At 49.3% G+C, this 17006-nt stretch overlaps 1 protein-coding gene across 8 annotated transcripts in view; it reads right to left on the reverse strand.

Moving 5' to 3' along the window:
• Positions 1-17006, reverse strand: part of LOC119440651 (arylsulfatase B-like) — an 80821-nt gene that overhangs the window by 36907 nt on the left and 26908 nt on the right. For 5 of the 8 annotated variants that reach the window (XM_037705542.2, XM_049662138.1, XM_049662139.1 and 2 more), the window contains 4 exons: positions 8751-8877; positions 7571-7864; positions 5301-5731; positions 3513-3853 (listed from right to left, as the gene is read on the reverse strand). In XM_037705542.2, the coding sequence (XP_037561470.2) occupies positions 3719-3853; positions 5301-5731; positions 7571-7864; positions 8751-8877 (987 nt within the window). In that variant the 3' untranslated portion in view covers positions 3513-3718. Of the gene's footprint in view, positions 1-3512; positions 3854-5300; positions 5732-7570; positions 7865-8750; positions 8878-17006 lie in introns of those variants that run through there. The other 3 variants (XR_007465708.1, XM_049662136.1, XM_049662135.1) reach the window with 3 other exon arrangements.

The raw sequence follows: 17006 nt of genomic DNA on the forward strand, positions 1-17006 counted from the left end.
CCCTCCCCAGCCCTCTTGTGCATTGATTGGGGCTGGCGTACCCGGCAATTATGGCATGAGCGAATGTTTCCTGAAGAATTATTACATCGGGCTTTTTTTCTTTTTGTGCTCGTTTTAATATGTTGCGCCATCGTTGCTTTTTTGTTTGAGAAGCTGCGGCAGTTCCACGGTCAGATGACGAGTCATCCCTTTTTGGTTTCCGCCATCTTTATGAGATCTTCTACTCCAGCTCTGCGATTCAGCTGTCGTATTTTAGGGCCTGCGCATTTCTCTCCACCTCGCTCTCGCTAATGCGCGCCGAAGATACTTTAACCTTGCCTACACCCGTCACTGGACACAAAAACCGATTCAGGCATTAGTACACTACTTGAAGTGCACCGGTTTAGGAGACCACTTACAGTGGCCCTGTACATCGTCCCACGTGTACACAGTACTCACTCTCTCCCTCTTTTCCTCTTTTTATTCCCCTTTTCCTTACCCCTAGTGTAGGGTAGCAAACCGGACGCTCGTTTGGTTGACCTCTCTGCCTTTCCTCTCCTTGTTCTCTCTCTCTCTCTCTCGCTCTTTATTTGTTTCCGGTAGAGGGATACTCTCATCATGATGCTGTTGAAGTGCGCCCACGCGGAGACCCTGTTTCCCTCGTACAGTAGTCTCATGGTGGTCGTACTGCCCATGTCTCTTGGCGTACGCCAGGGAAGGGTTCCTCGCGTTCACCAATGTGTGCACGAGCTGTCTAGTGTGTAATTCAAAGGAATGTTGCGGATTATCCCCTTGGCCATCTGTTCCGGTGCCGAGACGTACGCATTGGTCTCGTACTTCTTCCGTTCATTGTAAACTCCTTGATTTTGGCGACTTTCGTCGCCGTCTTCTCGTCCTATGTGCTTATCACCAGGATGTCTTGCGTGGGATTGGCGCAGATCGTGACGATTTCATCGCTGCTGTTCCCTGCTTCATTGCGTATCGCCTCGACTATGCTGGCTCTGCACGTGTTTCTGATGTTCTGCGCGTATCTCGGACTGACGATTATCTTGATGTCATCTCTAGGTAGCCTGGGCATCTTGCTTGCTTGTAAAATCATGTTCAATATGCTCTTCCCGCCTATGTGTGTCGGGCTTCTCGAGCGAGGGCCGTGCTTTACTGCCTCTTCGTTAGCGCTCACGCGGCTCTTTCTTTTGAGCGTAACTTCGATCCATCCCTCCGGTCGCCGTCCTCGGCTCGTCTCGTGGGATCACTTTTTTTTTCTATTCTGGACTTGCTATTCGAGGTTTCCCCAACTTCTGCATTTCGAAGGTGCTTCCGCAATGCAGTTTCTTCTTTTTAATCTGACGTCGGACGCAGCGAACGGTTGGCAAGCACAGCTGCCTGTAGTCGGAAGCGATCGGTGAGGCCATCTGATGCATGAGATGCATAACTGGACTATGAATATGTATTAATACACTTCGCTTTTACTTCACTTTGCTGCCACAAACTTCAAAGGGCTCACTTGCGTTCGAGCGCTTTACTTCCCGGTATAGTACGCCATAAAACTTTGGTTCTGCTTGCGTTTTTTGAAGTTCGTAGCGTATATTAGCGCAACTTATAAATGTTTAATTCGTTCTATATTTTCATATCTGGGAAATTTTCAGGAGACTCGGGCAACTGCATGTTAGAAACGCTGGTTTCAAACACAACCTGGATGAACGAATTATATACGTACCATAGCCTGCCGGCTCCAAAAGGGTGGCACGTCGCTTTTCTGGAAGGTTGCCGGCAGCTACTTACCCGCCAGCGGTCAAAGACAAACCAAGAGTTCGCGCCACGCCTTCTGTATCTGGGCTTTTGTAGCATTCTTATCGCTGTCACAATCTTAAGCGCGCACGGTTGGTGTAAAGATAATTGTACTTGTGGCCAATATTACTCTGCGACTCTCCACTCTTTTCCTCTTTCCCACCCCCTCCTTTATTAATGATATTTACCTTGGATCTCCCTATACGGGAGGAGGGGGGGGCGGGGGACAAAACAAGTTTAACAGCCTCCAAACGAAATATTAACATTTTCACTTAGGGAAAAAGGCACGTACAAAACAGTAAGTCTCTATCGGAGTCGAGTAATTCTTTCAAATACTTGGGTGTAACCTTATGCAGTGACCTATCCTGGCGTACTCATATTACTGACACCATATCATCTGCCAACAAAACACTTGGATTCCTAAAACGCAACCTCCGACATGCCCCCATACATGTAAAACTTCTAGCTTATAAAACGCTCGGCAGACCTAAGCTCGAGTACGCATCCGCCATTCGGAGCCCGCACCAGTCTTACCTCGACACTGCTCTGGAAGCAGTTCAAAACCGCGCTGCTAGATTCATCCATTCCGCTTATCAATACCACGTTAGTGTATCATCTTTAAAAGCAGAATCCGGCTTATCAAACCTCTATCTTCGCCGTCGCATTGCCACGCTGTCTTTGTTCCGCAAATTCTTTTACAGTTCTCTAGGCCATCCTCCTTACATCGCACCCCCTGCCCGCATATCTCTTCGCGTCGGTCATGAACTTCAAGTGTCACGCCCACGTGCCCGCACCGTTGCATTTTCATCTTCATTTTTTCCGCGCGCAGCATCAGAATGGAACGGCCTTTCCCACCAAATAGCAGCAATCGCTTGTCCATCAACTTTTTTCAATGATGTAACCGACTTTATTTGTAAGTGACGTCATGTGGCTATATTGTAAACCCACCCCTTATGTAATACCCCCTAGAGGGGTCTTTAAGGAAATAAAGTGAAGTGAAGTGAAGAGTACACTTGAAGTAAATACAGAATACAACAGCAAAATGACCACGATGCTACGATGAGCACTGTTTTCAATGGGTTTCAGTAACCACAGAATGCGAATCACTATTTTAAAATGAGTAATTCGACACGAACGTTTAGGTAGTGTAGGTTGCAGTTTATTTTTTTTCGGGTTTTTTTTTTCTTTCTTTTTTTTGACAGCTTCCTCAGCTGTGACTGTCACTACGACAGATTTCACAGGAGTCCTAGACACTGTTGCCGACACTATCAACACGATGCATTGCCGCGCTTTTTAGATGCGAAGCATCTTATGCTCGGGGCAATGTCACTCCCTCCCTCCCTCCGCCGTGCGGCTTCCACTTCCAGTTCCGCTTCCGGAGAACGCTTCCGGCGTTTTGCCTGAATGATCCCCCGGTGCTTCGCCCACTCATCATCATTCACTTCGTCCTCTCATTCTCCTCCCGCAACGCCGCGATGAGTGCCACGGACAGCGCCAGCGTCAACGCCAGTGTCAGCGCCGTGGCCAGCGCCGCGGTGAAGAGGGCTCGAGCCGCTGCCACGAAACGGCAGCGGCGACAGACCGATCTGAAAACTAATGGGAACTTGAGTCGACCCCATGGCTGCTTCGCATACTACACAGGGTTCCCCTACGGGAAGATGGTGTTATTTTTTTTTTTTTTTTGTTCGCAAACTTGCCACTTGTCTGTAAGAAGCACATAGTGAAAAAACTCAAAACTCAATGAGTTCCTTTGATTATTTTTTATTATGTAAGTGGAGAAAAACATGGCTTTTCAATAGAAATTTATCAAAAAACTCTAATAAAGCGCTTCAAGATCTTCCATATCCACGCAGCATAATAGTCTGGACAGCCAAGCAATGCTGATATCACTGCTCGCCTTAGACGTGGTAGGACCTGTACATGTGCCACAATCAATGGCTGAGGTTGGTCACTATGATATCACCCAGGGCGCCCATACGCCATTGTGATTCTCGGGAAAACTGGCCGGGTCAATGGTCAGATTGTTGCGCGCAGGCACAGCGCCTGCTCTGTATACGTCAATCCGCTTTTTTAGAGATGCCACCACCTGTAGGAGTGACGGGTGAAGAGACATCATGAGCCAACGGCAACCCGCAATTCGAATGCACATGGCAATTTCTCTCAAGAAGGGATCTCTGCTCTTGAAATCTGCGGTTCAGAATGAGATTTATTTTTCCCCGCCTTTCGAAAGCAAATTTTGTTCATTGTTGCGATAATTCATCCGATCATACTTTCTTACGCTCCGACGTGTAATAGACGAAAGTCAACATTAAAATCTTTCACCTAGATAGACTACAGTTACGACTCTCATTTCGCAGATGGCAGAATATCAATTATGGACACTTCATTTGAAGTGTGTTGAAGTGAAATTTAAGTATTTGCAAAGTTAGATCAAATGTGTCGCGTGTGTCAAGGCACTATATACGTTATTTCTGCGTCTACTCAAGATAGCAGTCCTGCCGAAGCCTGGCAGCACACCGATTCATATTCCAATTTGTATAGGAAAGAGAGCTAACGCCACCGGCAATATTTGGCAACGCCCGGAGTACCGAAGGAATGGGCACACCATCGTATAAAGTTTTGCAAAAATACGATAGTTCTGTGGACGTTCCATATACTCCACAGAACTATCGTATTGCCTCTCTGTATTAAAGAGTACTGTACCAGTAGTACGTGCTGCCTTTCACAAGCAACTTAGTACTTTCTTGTCATAGATGTGCGTATTCTCAATTTACCTTTGATATCAAGCGGTGAAAAATCGAAAGTACCGGGAGGCACACGAGATCACTTTTGCCTATAATCTGTTCCAATAATTGTATGCTGCTAAAGCGTCATTATCAATTTCTTCAGGCGTCACATCTGAATTTTTTTTTTTTTTACTCGCAACCTTGCAGGACTCCAGAAACACGACATTACAGGCTGATTGCACCCATCAGTAAGCGTTCAGTGCAGTCCTGGTGCTTCTTGCTATTAGCAGGGTACACCAAAACTTGGTTAACAAGACAGCAAGAGTGCATCTCACCAGTGTCCTTCATGCCGCTACTTGCTAGGCACTACTACAGCTCGTCTAAATAAATTGCAGCACCAAGATTTAAGCGCAATGTTACCGATCGTGCAGCCTGTACTTGAGAACACCCACTTAAGATATGAAACACCATAGTTAGAATACATATCGTTTGCTGACATACTAGTTCTTATAATTTATTGCGTAGTTCGTATGAGCAAGGTCGCCTGATACGCATGTTGTTTGACTTTCCGTAATGTTACGCACTGAAAACCGTTCCTAGCACATAAGAACTGTGAACAAAACGCTAAACAAAGAAATCACCCAGACGACTGATTGATAAGTGGCTTAAGTACGCCTCAGACGTACAGAAACAGTTTGTGAAGTAGATTATGTGTTTTACATTAATACGTGTTAACCTACAGAAACTAATTTCATCCACACAAAATTTGTCTTAGATGTTGAAAACGAAATGATAGTGGTCACTCACATTTGGATGTACGCTGGCCAAATTGTTCAACTCGCAGGGATCGTTGTCAATATCAAAAAGGTATACACAGCTGTCGGGTGAGAAGTTTGATTTTTCTCTACCGCATCGAAGCGTTGCCTTCTCCCTCCAGTTCTTGGAGAATGCCAAGTGGTTCCTCCTATACAACTTCCTCAGCACACCGGCTACCGTTGACTGGTAGAGCAGGCTGTCGAGGTCCTGGCACGGATTTCTCCCGCCCGGTATGGTGTAGCGCTCGTTAAAGACGCCAGTACCGTCCAAAACCAACTTGTACCGAGAGTTCCGCAGTGCCGTGGCATTCGAAAACCTGTAGTCATAGTTGTAGAGCAATTCGACTCGAGGCGATCTCGCCCTGAAGGACAACTGCCGCCACATATCGTATCCATCCAATTCAAGCTTCTCAGGGTTGCCTCCTGAAAGTGAAGATTGTGCACATAACATCACCGGCAGCACTGAAGGATATTAAAATTCAAGTTTAACAATACGCGCAGCTTTAAAAATGTCAAGCTCGTAAAACTGTAGTGGAAACCTTCGCGCCTGTTTGTACGGGTTGCTAACTTTCGAAGCAATCAAACAGGTTAACGCCGATGATGCACCATCTATTATTGTGTTCCTTATAAGTGCGCATAGCCAGCACGCCCTTTAACACGGCAGCGTAAAGAGAAAGATTCACCCCTCCTGTTACTCGAAATTTCTAAAGAAGTGTGCTTTGCACCTGTTCTTGTTCATCACTATACAAGCGCATATCACACAGTCTTTACATCGTACAAGGTGTTAAAGGGCGTGCTGGCTATGCGCACTTATGAGGAACACAATAATATCATCATCATCGGCGTTAAACTGTTTGATTGCTTCGAAAGTTAGCAACCCGTATAAACAGGCGCAAAGGTTTTCACTACAGTTTCTCAATAAAGAAATAGTCATGTCCCTTCTTCGCCTAACGCGTCCCATCCAGAATATTTTGCTGCCCGGGTTGCACATTGCCGTCAAATCGCCCGGCAAAGCACGGAAGCTACCGGAAACGTCGCTGTGACAACAAACGCCGTGACCTCCGTTTTCACCCTGGAGACTAAGTCCTGCTTTGGACTCCAGCTCAAACTCCAGGCCTCTGTGAGAAGTTCCTTCAACGCTACATTGGCCCATACACCATTGTGCAGCAGACATCTGCAGTGAACTATCTCGTGCGCCCAGTACACTCCGTCACTGACCGGCGCCGCCGGAATGCCGAAATTGTTCACGTCTCGCGGATGAAGCCCTTCACTCCCCGTTTAGATAATCGCTAATCTGTGGCCAGGCTGGCCGCGTCCATGACGGGAGGAAGTTAGTGTAAGCACTATTAACGTACTTCGTCGTTTTCATTTGTACATAGCCATCATCACCTTCCCTGTTCTACTTCTTCGCGCATGAGCTGGGCGTTTCCTTTTTGGAATAAAAAACGCTTGACAGCTTGGTCGGTCTCGGCCATGGGCCGTATTCTGAAACGTTCCACTTCGGCGATATTTCGCCCAGGCGAAAGTCGCGTTCAACAGGTAAACCGGCTGCTTAACTGTGACGTCAGCATGCACTACCAACACGCGCACTCGAATGCTTCGCAAAACACACGAGAGGGCACACCGTGCGAGTTCAGAGTAAAATCCCTATATAAGAAAAGTACCGCCATCCTTTGACAAATGCCGCTTCGCTCTCTCCTGTGTTATCCTGTATCTCCAATTGGACGATGATAGCGCGCGCTTTTCACTTCTTTATATTTTCTTTTTTTCTGCCTCAGAGCCATGTTGAAAGTCATCTGCGCAGCTGCAGTCGCCGGCGGCGGCGACGGCGCGCGCCCGGCCTGAAAGCTTCAACGTGGACTTTCTAGGTGCGCCACCGTCGACTTGGCTTTCGCAAGCAAAAAGTAAAGAAAAAGCAAGCACTTTAGGAGAGGAGGCGGCGGAGGAAAGAGTAGATGGCGGTACTTTTCTTATATAGGGACTTTAGTTCAGAGCGGCTCGGGTGTGTCGTTTTCGAATGTATCGGCCGCAGTACGACACAGGCGTGTTCGTTTATTCAGTACATGTCGGGAGCACCCTCTGACACCGTGACGTCACAGTGACGTACACCGTAACTACTAGGTGGCACGACTTCTTTTCCGGTTTTACTCAACCAGCCAATCAGCGCGTACCTGAAAGTGAAAAAAGAAATTTCGCCCAAATGGAACGTTTCAGAATACGGCCCGTGTTCTGTTTTGATGTCCCGATAGAAAGCCTACCAACCTGCTATCGTGATGAACGTGGGCAACCAGTCCGTGATGTGCATCAGTTCGTTGGACACCCTCCGTCTCCGAGCAAGTAGGGGACTCCAGACGAAAGCGGCCGCCCTGGTGCCTCCTTCCCAGAGCGTGCTTTTCGCTCCACGAAGCGGCCAGTTAAATCCACGGGAATTGTGATTGCCATAAGGTCCGCCTCCATTATCGCTGCTGAAGACGATGACAGTGCTTTCCAGCATGTGGGCGTCATTTAACGCCTTGACCACCTGGCCGACTGACTGGTCCAAGGCGTCCACCATCGCTGAAGAAAGGCCAATGTAGTTACATGAGACCTCTTACTGGACGAACTGGTTACTACCTCAAAAGCGCAACGCCTGAACCAGTTACAGTTCGCAGGGATCAGCCGTAATCAGTCCACTGCAAGGCAAACGCTGGACTCGCTGTTATCATTACTACAGCCGCTTGGTAAAACGCGTCCGTTATATTTGCTAATTTCGCAAGTACCTGGCTTCGAATAAAATGCATTGCTGCACAGATACAAACAGTACTTTTAGCCACACACTAATCTATCATTGAACAAAGTTTGAACCAAAATGCAATAAACACGAAACACTATATATATATATATATATATATATATATATATATATATATATATATATATATCCAACTTGTTTAGATATAGCGGTCATAAATAGCTCTCTAAATACTATTGTAGTGCTTCTGTTTGTGAGTATATCTGTGCAAAAGCTTTTCTGTATTACTGGTCATGTTTTGTTCCCCCCTACGTAATGCCTTTATGGCGATGTAGGTACTCTATAAATAAATAAATAAATAAATAAATAAATAAATAAATAAATAAATAAATAAATAAATAAATAAATAAATAAATAAATAAATACATCTTTGTCGGCGCCAGCCTTGTTGTTGCTTGGTGACAGCCTTGTTGTTCTATTCGTTAAGATCGGAGAAACAATGGTAAATATTGGTTGTTGCAGGACCCGATAAATTACTCTAACCATATCCATTAAGGAATAGTCGGGCACAAACCGTAACGTGTGCGCATCAACGAAACGGCTGACCAACCACTTATAAGATCTTTATAACAACTCTATAACAACTTTATAAGATCTATAAATGCACAATGGAGTACGCTGGAACAGATTAGTATGTAAACGTGCTCTTACCCGCATAAATTGTTCTGTTCACCTCTCCTATGTACGGAAACTTGTCAATGTTTTCCTGCGGCGCCTGGAAGGCCTGTACTTGTTCTGATGAATGGGCTGCCTGGTAGCTCATCACAAGAAAAAGGGGCTGCGGAAGAGGGATAATGTCTCTGCGGAGCTATTGCAAGAACAATTTAGTTTTACGCCAACATCGTGTAGGAAAGTTGCCAAGCAACTGCGCAATACCGCTGTAAAACATTCATTTATTTTCGAAGCTACAGATAATGGCAGCCCGGAAAAGTGCTTCGTACGTATACGTCTCCTTCTTTCGACCTGTGCCTTGCGCTGTTACTCGACCAACCAGCCCGAATGCACACTTTATTGCCAGAAACAACGTGGTCCTCACTCCACTGAGCGACAGAACGCCCGGAGTGGTTGCTCTTACAATGGCTTCGAAACTTTTCACATACGTTACGCATACCGAAAGTTCCCCAGAATGCACCATTCTCGCCATTTCAGCTTTGTAGTCTCTGAGTTTTCGCGAACGTGGGTCACTTCGACGGTGCTCCGTCGAAGTGGAGGGGCGCTACGGGGCAATTCGGGCAATGCGCAATTGCTTCAGGAGCGCAATAGCAATCTCCAACCTTCGAGTAGGTGCGAGAAGTGCCTTACGGCGTAATTATATTTAAGCGTTCCACGATATTGTTGTTAAGACGCAGTGATCATTTCGGACGAGGGGCGGCCTGGCTCTCCCGCGTGAAATCTAGAAGGCATTTTAGTGGTACTCGGTCAATCGCGCGTAAACATATTGAGCAGTCCACATTGACACGGGTATACTTTGTCTCTTTCCGGTGACCGCTTTTCACCGCCTAAAACATTTTAAGCGTTATCGCTCGGCGCAAAACGCGCCTGCACGCATCAGAAGATTCCTGATTATTGTAGCCGATTATATCTGTTGCCTGCGTTGTCACCCAAACTTTTAAACAGATTGTATGCGCGACGTGAGTAGTGTTGTATTTTATGGAAGGTATATGAGAGCACCAACGATTAAGCTGAAACCTTTGACAAGTCATGTATAAAAGCCGACGCTCTTGACCCACTGATCAAATTTCGACGATCGACCTGTCTGCTCGTCGCTATCCTTGCGCTGAGTGTTACTTGCTTTTCTGGGGTGCTATGCAGGATGCGCCGAGTTTGGTGAAACTCGGGATCTTCACGAGCTCTGCCGACGCCCCAAGATGAATGAACGAATGGTAGCAACATAAAGTTTGTCCATCGGCACGCCTCCAGTTTCATTGGTTTGTCTAGATTCACTCTGGGCGGCTATCATCCCTTGGGCGTTGCCATATGGGCGGTCGACTAAGTGGGGATCACGTGATGATAGGGTCGGTGCATGGTCGTGCCTTCTTTCACATGTTTGCCGTTCCACCGAGTGCATTACAGGTACAAGCAAGTTATAAAATCAATGCATTTAGTGCAATAATATTAGTCACATTAACGTGGGTTATAAGCATTGTAAAGTTTACAAGATGTACGCTGAATATGTATTAGACTAATTCGCAGTTTAATACGTTTCGCGTTATACCACGAGGGAAAACTCGCCCTCTTCTTTTTTTCCCCCTCTGGATTGGATTGGCGCGGCTCGCTACGTGCTTGCGCTAGCATTTCCGAGCACAGATTGGTGTGCGCTTGGTTTTCGCACTGGGCTTTTGACAGATCGCTCATTGCTCCTTCTCTTTCCTCTGGATTGAATTGGTGCGGCTCGATACGTGCTTACACTCCCATTTCCGAGCCCAGATTGGTGTGCGCCTGGTTTTCATGCTGGGCTTTCAACAGATCGCTCGTTGCTCGCGCTAAATAAACTATGGTTGCAAGACGAAGTGAGCGTCAGCTAGGGCAGAAGTGGTTTGCCGCGCGCTTACCGTGTGAGCACTCAGGAATGCCGGAAAGCACTCATACAAGGGTCAGAAAACTACCCTTTATTTTCTTTTACTTTGTGATGAACCTTCATACTGGCTAGCGCCGAGCGATGGCTTCTAACAACCGCAGGAAAGAGTCTTTATACTGGGTAGCCCGAGCGATCGATGGCTTCTAACAAACGCAAGAAAAGGTATTTGCACTGCGCGTGGCTGTCGACTGCCACCACATCCATCCCAGGTGGGACTCCCGCATCGGTGCAGTTACCCTGTACTCACCGCTGACGAGGTGGCACTTCATTTTTTTTTTTTGACAATACCTTTCTATTTTTTGCGTGTGAACGCCCGTGATGGGGTCCACAAAGATAACGATGTGGTTGACTGCCTCTTAATGCAGATTGATGCATAGCTCCGTCAGCATCCACTAAATTTGGGATACAGTTGTATGCGTCCAATTCGTCAAGATGAATAATGGTCGCCGGTTGACGTTTGGCTGCAATAATGGCGCCCAGCGTCAGCGCCTTTAGTCGGTCGACCTTGAAATGTCGCAGCACCCCTTTGGTCGCTCAGACCCCGCCGATGACCCATGGGCCACCATCTTTAACACCGCCGTAGTTTTGGCGGCTCGGTTGAACGTTGTCGCCCGTCATTAGGCGGTCTCTATTGTACTTTTGTTCGCCGCGAAGAAGGCACTCGTCAATTTGCGCTATCTTCCCGGGGCCACCGAGTGGAGGTCGCGCCAGCAACTCGTCTCTCGCGACCTCACGGGGGTAGTTCCTCCAGTCGGCGATGGCGCCGTGCTCCGATAGAGGAAACAAGTCGCCGGTCATCTCCCTCAACAGCCATATGCCTATGCTTTTGCTCACGCAGTACGTGAGCCAAATAGTTTGCCGCCTGGAAAGGTGGTCGTTCGGACGGCCGAGCCGGTCCACGTTGGCGAAGTAACTTCCTTCGGCTCTCTGCCCATGCAGTGCAGTGGTACCGTGTAAGTGCGAAAGCTGCTTTTGGCACCTGTTGCACCGGAAGGCACCCCGGCCTCCAGCCTGAGTCTTCCTATATAATGTGACCACTTCGCCACTTCGCCTTCGCAGGTTGGTTGGTCCGGGTTGAACCCCAGTTGGTCGCAGGTACCCCAGTACTCCGATGGTACCGCCGGACCTGGCCTGGGGCTGGTGCGCGGTGGATGAACAGCACTTGAAGCCGGAGAGAGCCCAAACGATCGCATGAACCTTTCCACCGCAGCCTAGTCACACAAGCCTGTGCTCGGAAAGCATCATTTGCCCGCCACGCTGTCTCCGCAGACGAGGGCCTTCGCCTAACTCGTCACACAGTCAGCGCACTGACGTTTTGGAAAGGCAGAAATGACGCTGAAACTCAGCGGGTCCAGACGGTCATATTGACGCTTGCTGCCGCTGGATGCGATGACACAGGCTGCTGCTGCCGCCACTGCCATGTTCGCGAGTTCAACTCGAGGGGGGTTTCACGATGTACGAGTTTGGCACGAGTTCGCCTGTCAATCAAAACCATAGGTCACGCCCTGCGTGAGGCATGTAACTCTTGTGCGTGCGCCCACCACGGTTGGGCCACGCCCTACTTATTTTTCGGCAACAGCAACGTGGTGCGGAACTGAGAGGCATCAACAATCTTGACCGCCGAAATAAAACACGCACAACGCACTGTCATTGGTGATGTACTGAGCACCGCTATCAAAAACAAAGCGTCGACTTACCTGGCTTATGCATATATCTTATTGCGCTGTCATGTCCCCACAATACTGCTTCATTGCTTGCATTGTGGTGACGCAGTGCACAGCAAATAATTACCGGCACGTCACTGCATGTAGCTGTTTGCAAGGCGTCAATGCGCCGCGGTGGACGACGATGGTGAGCAGTGCATAGTGTTTTCCAACGACAACGTATCGCAGCTCTCGTATGAGATGGTTGCTCTGTCATCCGTGATGTATCGGAGCCGCAGTGTCGCAAACATGGTCAGCGTCGAGAAACGCTCGCTTTTTTAGACCTAGTGCGATGGCATTTCTTCATCCCAAGCACCGCACACTAAACCGTTAGTCGCAACACTACCTTGCGTTTGAAGTCTAATTTTCTAACTGCACACAACAGCCCTCACCCGCCAAAATGCGACTGCTGCGCAGTGGTTATATTGTCACGTGCAACAGAAGGCCTTCAGAGCAAGAAGTCCTGCACCGGCAGAGACGAGTACTAGCCAGGAAGATGGCTGACCCCAAAAACGAAAAACCTCTTCTTCTTCTCTCCTTGCCTGAATACTGGCTCGCGCTCGCCGCAGCTCGAGACCTCGTGGCATTTTCCCCCTGTGAAAAAAACGGGCATCGTCCCGATGCTAGCGCTGGTCGACGTAGGTAGAGGGAAAGAAAAAAAGGGAAGGAACATAAAGTAAGCACAAGTGGGGGGTGAGGGAGAGAAAAATAAAGTACATCATAAAGTTGAGACGCTGTCGCACTATCGCGCGAAATAAGGTTTGAGTCGTACAACGTGCACAATCTCCGAGTGCTGCCTTCGACGCTGGGGTGACATGGTACTATCCGGGAGAACCTCGTAGTTCACGTCACTAACGCGACGCAGCACTTTGTAGGGTCCAAAGTAGCGACTGAGCAGTTTCTCTGACAACCCCTGGCGGCGCACCGGCGTCCACACCCAAACTTGATCGCCCGGGTGGTATTCCACTTGGCGATGGTGAAGATTGTAGCGACGTGCATCGACACTCTGCTGTTGCGTGATGTGTAGGCGTGCCAATTGGCGAGCTTCTTCGGCGTACTGCGTAAATTGCTCAGCGTCAGGGGTGAGCAGCGCGTCGTAATCGTGTGGAAGCATCGCATCCAGCATGGTCTGAACCTCACGTCCATAGACAAGACGAAACGGCGTGAATCGCGTCGTCTCCTGGATGGCAGAGTTGTACGCAAATGTTACGTACGGTAGAACCTGATCCCACGTCTTGTGTTGTACATCGGCGTACATGGATAACATGTCGGCGATGGTTTTGTTCAATCGTTCCGTCAACCCGTTGGTCTGCGGATGATATGCAGTGGTCTTGCGATGGCTCGTGTAGCTTAGCTTGAATACGTCGTCAATCAGCTGGGCCGTGAAAGCTGTGCCTCTGTCAGTGATCACGTAAGACGGGGCTCCATGTCGAAGAACGATCTGGTCTATAAAGAACTGGGCAACATCGGCAGCGGTAGCGCGTGGTAGAGCCCTTGTCTCGGCGTATCTGGTTAAGTAATCTGTGGCGACTACGATCCACTTGTTGCCGGCTGATGAGAGTGGAAAAGGCCCGAGTAAATCCATGCCTATTTGATCGAATGGTGCCTTGGGTGGTGCGATCGGTTGCAGCAGCCCCGCGGGCTTCAGTGGCGGGGATTTGCGGCGTTGACGTTCCCGACAACTCTTGACGTAGCGCTTTACAGATGTAGATAGTTTGGGCCAGTAGTACGCCTGTTGAACTCTGGCGAGAGTTCGGGAGGAGCCTAAGTGACCAGATGTGGGCTCGTCATGGCAGGCAAGAAGAATGTCGTCGCGCATCTCAGCAGGTATGACGAGAAGGTAGGGTTTGCCGTTGCTGTTCGAGTTTTTCTTATACAGGACACCTCTTCGAAGGCAGAAGGACGAGAAACTGCGAGAAAGGCGTCGAGGTATGGGAGAGTTGCGTCCTTCGAGGTTCTCGATGATTGCGCGGATTTCGGTATCCTCGCGCTGTCGTGCAATCAAGTCCGTTGCGGTGAGGGCCCCAAGGAATCCACTGTCATCCTCAGCGGCCGGATCACAAACATCGGTGGGTGCACGCGACAACGAATCCGCATCTTCGTGCTTGCGGCCTGATCTGTAGACGATGGTCAGATCGAATTCTTGCAGACGAAGGCTCCATCGTGCGAGTCGCCCAGCGGGGTCTCGTATATTGGTCAACCAGCACAATGAATGGTGGTCGGTCACTACTTTGAAGGGGCGACCGTAGAGGTAAGGCCGAAACTTCATGGTCGCCCATACCACTGCAAGGCACTCTTTTTCTGAGGTGGAATAGTTTGCTTCTGCGCGTGAAAGAGTACGGCTGGCGTAAGCTATCACGCGCTCTGTGCCCTCTTGGTGTTGGACCAGGATGGCGCCAAGACCCACGTTGCTGGCGTCGGTATGGACTTCAGTATCAGCGTCCTCGTCAAAGTGAGCAAGAACTGGTGGTGTCTGCAAACGCTCCCGCAGCTCGGTGAAAGCCGCGTCCTGCTCTTCATTCCAGACAAATGGTACATCTTCTCGTGTGAGGCGAGTCAGAGGTTCGGCAATCCTAGAAAAATTGGCGATGAAGCGGCGATAGTATGCGCAGAGCCCCAGAAAGAGACGGACTGCTTTCTTGTCACGGGGAACAGGAAACGAGGCTACGGCGGTGGTCTTGTCAGGGTCAGGCCGAACGCCATCCGCGCTCACAACATGGCCGAGAAACTTAAGTTCTTTGTAACCGAAGTGGCATTTCTCTTGCTTCAGCGTGAGGTTAGCGGCACGGAGGGCGTCCAGCACAGTCTTCAGACGATTCAGGTGTTCCTCAAAGGTCGCCGAAAATACGGCGACGTCATCAAGATAAACGAGGCAAGTATGCCACTTCAAACCAGTGAGAACAGTGTCCATCATTCTCTGGAATGTCGCAGGTGCAGAACACAAGCCGAAAGGGAGCACTCTGAATTCATACAGGCCATCCGGCGTAACAAAGGCCGTTTTCTCGCGATCTCGTTCATCAACTTCAATCTGCCAGTATCCACTTTTCAAGTCTATAGATGAAAAATACTTGGCGCGTCGCAGTCTGTCGAGTGAATCATCGATGCGGGGCAGTGGATAGACGTCTTTTTTAGTCACGCTGTTTAGCCGCCTGTAGTCAACGCAGAAACGTAGTGTTCCGTCCTTCTTCTTCACGAGGACGACCGGCGATGACCAGGGACTTTTGGAAGGCTGTATAACATCGTCCTGAAGCATCTCTTCGACTTGCGTATGTATCGCGTCCCGTTCTTTGGCCGAAACTCGGTAAGGCTGTTGTTTTATGGGCGAGACGTCGGTATATGTAATGATTCGGTGTTTCGTGATGGGCGTCTGACGCACCTTAGAGGACGAGGCGAAACATTCTTGGAATTGAAGCAGCAATTCATGCAGCGCTATTTGTTGTTCCTCCGGTAGAGTCGAATTAATGTCTACTTTGCTTAGTGATGCCGTCGCAGCCCCCGGTGTCGATTGGAGAGCATTGTCCAGTGATGCAGACGTAAAACATTCAGCAGTCTCTGTTATGGGGTAGGCGAGAGCGATGGCAGTGCGACGAAAAAGGTGACGGTGCTCATTACTAAAATTCGTCACAAGCAGCGTAGAACGTCCGTCACGAAGCGTGACGAGGCTGCGAGCGGCGCAGAGACCTAGTGTGAGCAAGAGCGACATGTTGCCTTCAGCGACTGCCTCACCATCACGCAACTTGTCACACACGACATCAACGAGGACACTCGAACGGGGGGGAGGGGGGGGGGGGGGGGGTAACGCGACGTTGTCGGCATAAACGCGAAACGTGCTGAGATGGCTGTCGTCGGTTTTGTCTGCTGCTCTCTCTGTCGAGAAGGTCACGGTGCGCTCCCGCAGGTCGATAATAGCGCCATATTCCCGTAGAAAGTCGATTCCCAGGATGATGTCTCGGGAACATTCGCGAAGTACAAGGCAACTGGAGAGAAACGTACGTCCACGAATGCCAACTCGGAGTGTGCATATACCAAGTGGGGTGACTACATGTCCACCGGCAGTACGAATTTGTGTTCCGTACCAAGGCGTAACTACTTTCTTCAGGTGTGTCGCTAGTTTTCGGCTCGATCGAGTAATCAGCCCCTGTGTCCAATAACGCACTGACTTCATGGTGACCGTCGAGCACCACAGGTATATCCAAAGACAGTCGGCTTCCGAGTTCAGTTGTTGTCGAATCACTGCCGGTACCTGGTCGCGTCGCTGGGGGGCCTTGCTCGCGTCGATTATCAGCGGCCTCACCCCCGAAGGTCGCTGTCTTTAGTTTTCCCGTCTAGGGCTTGGCGAACGCCCCTGCGCCGCCACTGGGGAGCTCCGGGAATTTGGGGAAAATCGTCTCGGCGACGGTGACCGTGACTGCCGTCGCAAGGGCAGTGGCATGCGCTGTTGAGACAGGTATTCCTCAATGGCTCTTGGTCTTTCGCCGAATCTTGGCCTTGGAGAGTCGACGGCAAAACCCTGAAGTCCAAGGCGGCGATATGGGCATTCACGGTACACATGTCCGGCTTCGCCACAGTGATAGCACAGCGGTCGCCTGTCCGGTGTGCGCCAGACATCCGATTTTCTTTGAAGTG

The sequence above is a fragment of the Dermacentor silvarum genome, chromosome 2 (assembly GCF_013339745.2).
Source record: "Dermacentor silvarum isolate Dsil-2018 chromosome 2, BIME_Dsil_1.4, whole genome shotgun sequence".
Classification (NCBI taxonomy): Eukaryota; Metazoa; Arthropoda; class Arachnida; order Ixodida; family Ixodidae; genus Dermacentor; species Dermacentor silvarum.